Here is a 9,814-nt window from a genome sequence, read left to right as displayed (position 1 = left end):
ACCAATGTTTCTAGCTTCTAATGGGGTTTTCCAGAGATATTTTATGTGTACATATGTATGATTGCACACTATAATTACATTTTTACAGTGAACACATTATACACAGCTTGTGTACCTCATTTTTTTTACTTTGCAATGTATTATCAAGATTTTCTATATTTCTAAAAATGAAGTTGCACTCTCAATTTATTTACTGGCTACATAGTATTCCAGTACATGTACATGCTAAATTTATATTACCAGTTTATATAAAGAATATTTAAGTAGTTTCCAATCTTTTGTCATTTAGAGCAATGTCTCAATGCATTTTTTTGTATATATATTATTTTAAACATGTATATTTCCTAAAAGTGAATGTGCTATATCATTTTGTATGTATATTTATTCTATCTAATGTGGACCAGGCATTGATATCCTCTAGTAGGCATTTTTTATATTTAAAACTTGGCTGAATGAAATAAAAAAAGATACACATCCAAAATAGGCCAAAGCATATATCCACATGCTATAATTTCTTTAAAAAGAGAGCTATTTGTTTTCTGATAGTGAGCCCAAACACTTCGCAGCATGACAAATAAGTTTACCAGGAATAGACAATACTAAAATGAGGTCATTGCCAAGTTTGTCTAAGACTTTTGCTATCCAAGGAGTATCATCATTTCTAGGACCATCAATAATATTTTTCAAATGATTTATCTCTGCATTCATCTCTTCAGATTTCTTTTTAAATCCATCTTTAAGCAGCTCTTCTTGGACCTAAAAAAAAAGTGAGGAGGGAAGTAAAATTTTTTAAATACCATTTTTCCTAGAATTACATTTTGTATTTAAGAATTTGGTCAAACTGTCTTTGTTTTACTCCTAAATTTGTTCTCACTTACACAATTTTGCAACAAAGAATATCTCCTGTCTTGGGCCTGAACATTGAAAGAAAGTATTGTTTATAGCCTTCCTAATGTTCACACACCATTAGGGTTTTCTAGAATGCTATACCTGACATGAGGGCAAATGTAGTATGTTCCAGTTGAATACTAGTTGAGAGGTGACCTTGGTCTGCTGGCACTACTTCTCAGTCCACTTGGGATAATATGGTCAACCAAATTGTACAAATAATGGGAACTTATACATTGTTCTAGAACTCTATTACAAACATGTCCAGATGGACAATCGGAGAATTCCCTTTGCCATATGATAACGTAGGTAGACTACCCACACCTGGGGACAATGCATCCAAGTTAGAAGCTGTCATTTCTTTGTGTTTTTAAGTCTGGACATTTTGGATAGTTTTAGGTCAGCATAGATCTACCTCAGGATCTCTGGGTGGCGCTAGGGTCCTGATAATTGGCAGTGATCTTGGTAAAGCAATGAAGCTGGTTATAATGAATACATGTGTTTGGAATACTCGTTTAATCAGGCCTCATGAGAACTTTTAAAGATCCTCAAAAATAACAGTTCAAACCCTACTTATTTTCTCCAAGCACTTAGAGATACTGTGCTTCTCTGGATCACTCCAGAGTTTACAAACAGAGTAGAATTCAAAGGCTTCTTTTAAAACGAGGAGGAGTATGAGGAGGAGGAGAAGAAGCAGCAGGAGGAGTCGGAGGTGGAGGAGGAGGAGGTGCAGGAGGAGGTGCAGGAGGAGGAGGAAGAGAAGGAGAAGGAGAAGAGAAGAAGAGGTCAAAGGATTCAGGCTTCAATAAATCACAGCAGTAAATGGCAACGGTACTTCCCTCCATGGCCTTGCTGAAACCTTCATCCCTCCCACCGAGGTACCAGGACAGTGACCATGGAGCACAGCTGAGGCTGCAGCTGGATTTACCTTCAGTTTATGCTCCAGCATCATCTTCTGCTCTCTTATTGCGTTTTCTCTTTCCCTCTCCAGCTTCTCCTTCAGTTGGATGATGTTTTCCTGGAGACTCCTCTCTTGTGCCTCCATCTGCAGCTGCTGCTCCTGCAGTTGCTGCTGCAGCAGCTCCTGTTCCTTCTCAGCTGCCTGCTTCCTGGCCTGCTCCTCTGCCCCAGGAAGGTTTTAGAGAGGGAGGAAAATTAAGTGAGGATGGACCTTTACCCTCCCAAAAGAGAAGGAGACCAAACCAAATTGGAAGGGCAGGAGGGAAATCCCTGAGTTCCCCCCGTGTCCACACCAGCGTGAGCACAGTGCAGAATGTGATGGGAAAGGCCTGGCCTGGCTGAGGTACAACTACAACTCCCCTGTGGTTTTCAGATTTAGCAGACTCTGTTCCACAGAAGAGGAAGTTCCTTGTTGCAGGAAGGTTTTGCTCTCACACCTGCCGAAGGGCATTGCAGGAACCTGCCTGCCCATTGTGAGCCCAGACCAGCCCCTTACCTCTCATGGCCTTCTCCCCATCAGTGAGCGCTTTGTCTGACTGCAGTATGGATTTCTCTATGGCTGCCTGTGACTGCAGGAACCTCTGAAATACCTCATTCGCCTGAGGAAACAAGAAAGAGCAAAGAATTTCCATCTCCAGTGGGGAGAATGCTGCTGCAAAAACTAGAATTGTCCACCTAGTTTTTCCTTCATGCTTTCAACTCTACAGTGGCTCCAAACAAAGTGTGTGCAAGCTCTGTAGTGTCACCACAGTTCCATATCCCTTACTTACTGCCTCTCTCCTGTCTCTCTCCCAGTGCCACTTCCTTCTACCCACTCCAGGTTCCAGCCAGTGAGAACCCTGTTCCATTCTACAAACCCACAGTCTCGGGTGTTTTTTAATATTTGCCTTCCCAATGTAAAATGTTCTCTCTAGTGCTACTGTTCTCCTCTGCCACTTGCTGGCTATGACTTTAGGCAAGCTGTTTTAACCCATCTCTGCCTCTCGGTTAAGACGTAGAAAATGTTGACAATAGTGTAGATGCTTCTTAATGCTATTTGAAAGATTAAATTCAATCATCTAGGGAAATAACATTATGCCTATAACAATAACAGTTCGATATATATTGGTTGCATTGTTATCATCATTATTGTTTTCATTATTATAACATGTTATCGTCACTTATATAGTCCGTTTCTCCAGTTGATAAATGTTACAGCTCTGCATGTATTGTCTATGTATTGGACTTCGTTTTTCACTTGATGAGCCTTGAGTGCACAGATTCTGACTTTAATTTGTAAATTGACAACACTTGGCACATTGAATGTCATGTTGTTGAATGAAGAAATTAATGACTTCTCTACTGTCTCTTGTGGGTTTCAGAAATGCATACTCATGTTTGAATATTTCTACTCTACTTAGGAAGAAAGAACAAATAGTGGACCTTAAAAGCTAAATCTGTCATGATATCCCCTTGCTCTCTTATGACATACAACTGGTGCTTTCCTCTCAGATTTTCAGGAGAACCCCCGCCCCCCTCCTTGATTTTAATATGTAAGATCCCCATGCTCCCCTTCTTCCTCACCTTCACTCCTTTCCTGGGCACTTGCCAATAGTCCCGTTCAATCCTTTCCTTTGTTTCCAGGTAAAGTTTGTGACCGCCAGAAACAGAGAATATTCCTGCTGAAATACTTTCCATTAGGGCCGTTGAAAGTTGATCAAGTTTAGCCTGGCAGTATTTAGCAGATGCCTCTTCATTCTGCAGCAAGATATTCTCTTTCTTATTCTTTAGGATTTCCTGCAAGGGAAATGTAGAGGGATGTCACTAGAAGAAAGGAACAGAGAAGATAAAATTCCAAAGAATCTGATAGAAAGAAGTCTAACTGTGGTCCTTATGAGAAAAACATTCTGTTGGAGGAAGATATGGAATAAAGTAGGAATCACCAGACTTGATTTACTCTGAAACATGAAAACTCTCTTATGGAAGTTTCTTAATTACCCTGGGTTTCAGGTTCTTTATCTGAAAAAGTAGAGTTGCATTACCAAATTTCTATGGTGAGTTGCAGCCGTAGCATTCAGTGATTCTAACTTCAATGATATCACAAGGGGCAACAGAGTTGAAAAGGGCCTGGAATTAGGGTCTGATAAGATACTTGGTTCCTGGAAATGGGAGAATGCTCACAAAAATCAACCAGCTCAGGACTGACTTTTGGGTGTTCTGGGTAGAATTGAAATCAATAGAAGCATTGATTGGAGGCTCTCTATACTGATTATGTATCAGAGAATACAGAGATTTCCGGATAAAGAACCTGAATTTGTATGTGGCAAGGGTGGGTAGGGGACGTAGTCCTTTGAAACTTCATCCCCATGAGATCCAGACTACTTGATCCATGAGTGAGAGAGGAGACATGGGGTCAATAAAAGTACTGCTAAGCTTTAATTCTTCAAGGTGAAGGTTAGCAGAGTAAAGAAGTACTAAGACAAAGTACCACAAGCTTCTTCTGGAACTCCTGGTTTTCATCCTTGAAGGAGTGCTCCATGAAGATTTCAATGGCTTCCCTCTCACAGGCTGCGTGCAGGTCCAGCAGCTCCTGGAGCGTGTCTGTGGGGAGCCTCACTCGCTGGGCCATCTGCTCACTGTAGTGGGCGGCTGCCTTCTGCACGGCCGCTGAGTTCTCAAGCTGGGCCAGAGTTGTCACTGCGTTCTCCAAACAAGGTACTGCTCCACTATTGATGGCATCCACATAGGTCACCACCAGAGTCCCCAGCCCTGAATAAGGCAGGAATTTACAGGATGAATTTAAAGTTATCACTCAAGAGGATCCAAGATTCTAAGATTACATTTCTGAATATTTCTCTCTTTCTCTTTCTCTCTCTCTGTCTCTCTCTCTCTCACGCATGCTCACACACACACACACACACACACACACACCTTCCTTCTACTATCATCACCTTCATTTTTCTACTGACACTTCTATTCTACGGTTCTTTAGGCCACAAGGCTAAAAATTAAATATCTACCTTCATCTGATGTATTAAAGGGTATCTAGAAGACATAATATCACATTAAAAATATTAGAAGCAAAACTGTTTACATGAGACACAGTAAAATAGATATATTTATTCCTAATGCAGAGGCTGCCAGTGAATCTTCAGGGATTTATGGGCTAATATTCATTATTGGACTGCTTTAAATTCTCAAAATATCTTTTGTATTCTCCTTGCAAATCACACTCATTATAAAGGACTTCCCTTGAGAAAATATTATATTCTATTTTTATACCCAGTTAGCGACTTCTTATCAGAGGATTTTTTCAGATACACGGAAGCTTCAGATGTTGCTGATAAAGTTTGAAATTTGGATAAGGATTTATAAACCCCCCAAAGTGTAAAAATACACTTCCCTTCATGCACTATGAATACCTGTAGACCCATAATTCTATATAGAATCAACAGAAATCTTGGAAAACACATCATATAATATATTCAACATGTATTAGGCCTCACAGAAATGTGAAAAGGAGACTCACGTTTCCCAGTGACCGTGATTCCCTCTCTCAGGGTCTTGGTTCTCGCCTGGCTGAAGACATAAGAACAGAAATTCTTTGTTTGTTCTTGGAAATTAGGATCCAGCTGTGTTTCTGTCACATTCTCAATATTGGCTAGGAGTTCTTTGTCATTTGTAGGCCTATCAAAGACAAAACACTTCCGTTTTGGGAAGAAATGTCGGATGCACTCTCTGGGAAGATTGGACATTTGAACTTTGGGATTTCTGCCTAAAGAAAAAAAAAAAAAAAGATGATTATAGTAGGAACAGTCTGAGGGCAAGGAACATAAAGACTTTTGTGACAGGGATTTTTGTATCTTTGCCATCTATTGTATCTTTGCTATTTATAAATAGAAGTTCTTTTTATAACTCCTGTAGTATAAAGACCCATTGCTTCGTAAAACATTAAACTTACCAATGATACAACTCTGGGTAGAAATTTGAGGAGAGATCTAACGTGGTAATAAGAAACCTATTGCTGTTATCCTCAGGCCTAAACATGGTAGACTATTGTCTATATCGTCTATATTGTTTACTAAATGACTGACTAACAGAAAAGTTCAAATGTAAAATTTTGGTCTACATGATCCCATTGAGTTGTGGGACAAAAGGAACATCCACAAACAAGGGATAATGAAACAATATTAGGAATGACACCCTGATTATTTAAGGAAAACTGTTTTGATTGTAAAAATCATATGCAAGCAAGAGCTTTTGTTTTTAGCAAAAACCTCTAAAGAGTAAATAAAACTACAATGTAATTTTAAGATGTCACCACTAATCTCTATGTTCTTTCAAGTAAAGAACTATATTCGATTTGACCGTGTTTGTTTCTCTTCTGCCTCACCACTTTCTCATCAGGTGTTTAGAGAAAGCATAAATAGAAACATGAAGACAAGAACAAATAAATTGGAATTGGTATTTAGCTCAAATTTTCATCAGAACCACATCCACATAAATGTAAAGCATTAAAATAATTTATTATTTTGAAATTGTAGCATGGGGAAACATGGGGAAATTATTAGAAAGCTATGATATAGGAAATAAATGAATAGCTCATAATTATTAGAAATACTGCAAAAGCATAGATTGAAAAGACACATACTTCTTCAGGTTCATTTAAAAGTTAGTCAAGGCTGTAGGCAATGTATCTATGCAATCAATAGAAAGTTATATCCCAATTTTTAAAGAATAATATCTATCTGTATGCTAGATTTTTTGTTTTTGTTAGATAGGCTTTTCATTGCAATTCTATGCTTAACAAGTATTTGGTCAGTTGTTTTCCTCAACACAGCAAAGCAGAAGCCAAACTAGGGACACAAGTGTCTGGTCTTTAGAAGGTTTTGGCATCCACTGTATTCTATTCTAAGTTATAAGTGGATGCTAAATTGTGTGACGAACAAACGGTTTTGAATAGTTATACTCTACATTAGGCTCTGCTTTTCTTACCTGAACTGCAGTCCCTAGAGCTTTTCAGCCCACCTTCCAGTCACTATTTCTACAGACTTCAATCTAATCTCAAATACAATGCAACCCCAGAGATGATGGACAGTGTTTGGTACCTCCCACCCCCAATTGGACCATCCACTGCCCAGGCCGTGCTCTGATACCTGGAATCAGCTTCAAGGCATTCTCCAGGTACTCATCTTCTGTGATAGGGAGACCGTTTGACTTCAGCTCCAGGGTGAAATCCCGGACAGACCAGATAAAGTCTGGAAAGAAACTCACAAACTCTGAGGAATCTTCTACTTCTTCCGGGGAAGGGGAGGACTTTGCCCTGATGAGTTCTGTCAGCTCTGTCACATATCTACAATTTGGCTAAGGAAAAGGAACTTCCTCCCCACAAATCCCACATTTCTCTTACAAAAAGTTATTATAAACACTCCCTTTTGCCCCAGGTTCTTCTGCTTCAGCAAAAGCAACTAAGACAGAAGGAGAACCTGCGTCGATCTCCAATCCTATAGACTCAACGACCCAGGGGTTCAGTTCCTGGAAGGATACTGCAGCTGCTCCAGCGCCTGGTGGTTGATGGTGCTCATGCTGTTGTAGACAAAGCTGCTGCTCAGAAGCACGGCCAGCGCGAAGATCCACGAGTCATTCTTGGGGTCGCCCTAGAAAGCACATTCGAGTAAGACGTTTAGGAGTTTACCTTGCAGAAATTCATTCAGACAGTAAGTGTATCAGTCTTCCATTTATTATTTCAGCTCAAATATTTACCAGGCAAAGAAATAAGTTTGAAGACAGACCTAAATACAGATATCAGCTTTGACAATTACGAAGATATTTCTTATGACTGATTTTTTCATATATAAAGAAATTATAATCTTCACTGGAGCTTTCTTTTAATTCAGTTGGATGAAATAAAATAACATATTTAGAAAAACATAGTGCAGTACCTGGTGTGCAATAGGGTTCAATGAAGGGTGTTAATACACATATTCATTCTACACACATTTGTTTGGTCATGTGCTATATAAAATGTACTGTGATTGACACAATGGGGATGTATTCAACAAATGTTTTTTTTTTTTTTTTTTTTTTTTTTTTTTTTTATTAATTAGTTTCAGGTGCACAAGACAAAGCAAAACTTAGACATTTATCATTTATATCCCTCACACTGTGTGAACCCCCCTCCCCCCATCCACTATCCCTCTGTACGTTCCCAAAACCTCTCACCTTCCCCTTATCCCCACCCCCCTGCCCATCTAGCAACCCTCAGTTTTTCCTCCATTTTTCCAAAACTGTTTCTGATTAGTTCATTCACTTATTCTTTTCTTTAGATTCCACATATAAGTGAGATCATATGGTATTTGTCTTTCTCTTTCTGACTTATTTCACTTAACATAATGTTCTCTAGGTCCATCCATGTTGTTGCAAATGGTAAGATTTCTTTCTTCTTTATGGCTGCGTAATACTCCATTGTATAAATGTACCACAGTTTCTTAATCCAGTCATCTACTGATGGGCATTTCGGTTGTTTCCAGGTCTTGGCTATTGTATATAGTGCTGCAATAAACATAGGAGTGCATAAAGATTTTTGAATTGGAGTTTTGGATTTCTCCGGATAGATACCTAGGAGTGGGATTGCTGGATCATAAGGTAGTTCCATTTTCAGATTTTTGAGATATCTCCAAACTGTTTTCCATAGTGGCTGCACCAATCTGCATTCCCACCAACAGTGCACCAGCGTTCCCTTTTCTCCGCATCCACGCCAGCACTTGTTGTTTGTTGATTTATTGATGATAGCCATCCTGACTGGGGTGAGGTGGTATCTCATTGTGGTTTTTATTTGCATTTCTCTAATGGTTAGTGAGGTTGAACATTTCTTCATATGTCTGTTTGCCATCTGTGTGTCCTTTTTAGAAAAATGTCTCTTCATGTCCTCTGCCCATTTTTAATTGGGTTGTTTGTTTTTTGGAGTTGAGTTGAGTGAGTTTTTATAAATTTGTGATATTAACCCTTATCAGATATATCATTGGCAAATATCTTTTCCCAATCAGTAGGATCCTTTTTGTTTTATTGATGGTTTCCTTTGCTGTGAAAAAGCTTTTTAGTTTGATGTAATCCCACATGTTTATTTTTCCTCTTACTTCCCTCATGAGGATATATCAGTAAAAATCTTACTCCGGGTAATGTCTGTGAAGTTTCTTCCTATATTTTCTTCTAGGAATTTTATGGTTTCAGATCTTACATTTAAATCTTTAAGCCATTTTGAATTTATTTTTGTATGTGGTGTAAGGAGGTGATCCAGCTTCATCTTTTTGCATGTGTCTGTCCAAGTTTCCCAGCACCATTTATTGAATAGACTGTCTTTACCCCACCGTACATTCTTGCTTCCATTGTCATAGATTAAGTGGCCATATAGGCATGGATTTATTTCTGGACTCTCTATTCTGTTCCATTGATCTATGGGTCTGTTTTTATGCCAGTACCATGCTGTTTTGATTACTGTAGCCTTGTAGTATAATTTGAAGTCAGGTATTGTTATACCTCCCACTTTGTTCTTATTTCTCAAGATTGTTGAAGATATCCGGGGTCTTTTGTTATCCCATATAAATTTTAGGATTATATGTTCTATTTCTGTGAAAAATGTCGTTGGTAGTTTGATAGGAATTGCGTTGAATATATATATTGCCTTAGGCAGTATGGACATTTTAACTATATTAATTCTTCCTATCCATGAACATGGTATGTGTTTCCATCTATTTGTATCTTCTTTCATTTCTTTCTTCAGTGTCTTATAATTTTCTGAGTACAGATCTTTTACTTCTTTGGTTAAATTTATTCCCAGGTATTTTATAGTCTTTGGAGCAATTGTAAACGGAATTGCTTTTTAATTTCTCCTTCTGATGTTTTATTATTGGTATATACAAATGCAACTGATTTCTGAATATTAATTTTGTATCCTGCTACTTTACTAAATTCATCTATCAGCTCTAAT

General features: G+C 38.5%; 1 protein-coding gene across 1 annotated transcript; it reads right to left on the bottom strand.

Annotated features, from left to right (window-relative positions):
- Positions 1 to 7,510, bottom strand: LOC109441602 (guanylate-binding protein 6). Its single transcript, XM_074324408.1, has 8 exons — positions 7,375 to 7,510; positions 6,984 to 7,180; positions 5,357 to 5,602; positions 4,316 to 4,596; positions 3,412 to 3,624; positions 2,345 to 2,447; positions 1,817 to 2,010; positions 1 to 756 (listed from the first exon to the last, which is right to left on the bottom strand). Exons 1-8 carry the CDS (start codon positions 7,410 to 7,412, stop codon positions 529 to 531), a joined length of 1,500 nt encoding a protein of 499 aa, XP_074180509.1. The 5' UTR covers positions 7,413 to 7,510; the 3' UTR covers positions 1 to 528.
- Between the last annotated feature and the right edge of the window lie 2,304 nt (positions 7,511 to 9,814).

This window comes from Rhinolophus sinicus, unplaced genomic scaffold, assembly GCF_036562045.2.
Source record: "Rhinolophus sinicus isolate RSC01 unplaced genomic scaffold, ASM3656204v1 Contig213, whole genome shotgun sequence".
Lineage (NCBI taxonomy): Eukaryota > Metazoa > Chordata > Mammalia > Chiroptera > Rhinolophidae > Rhinolophus > Rhinolophus sinicus.
The sequence above is the reverse complement of the archived record's forward strand: the minus strand, read 5'-3'. Positions and strand labels throughout refer to the sequence as shown.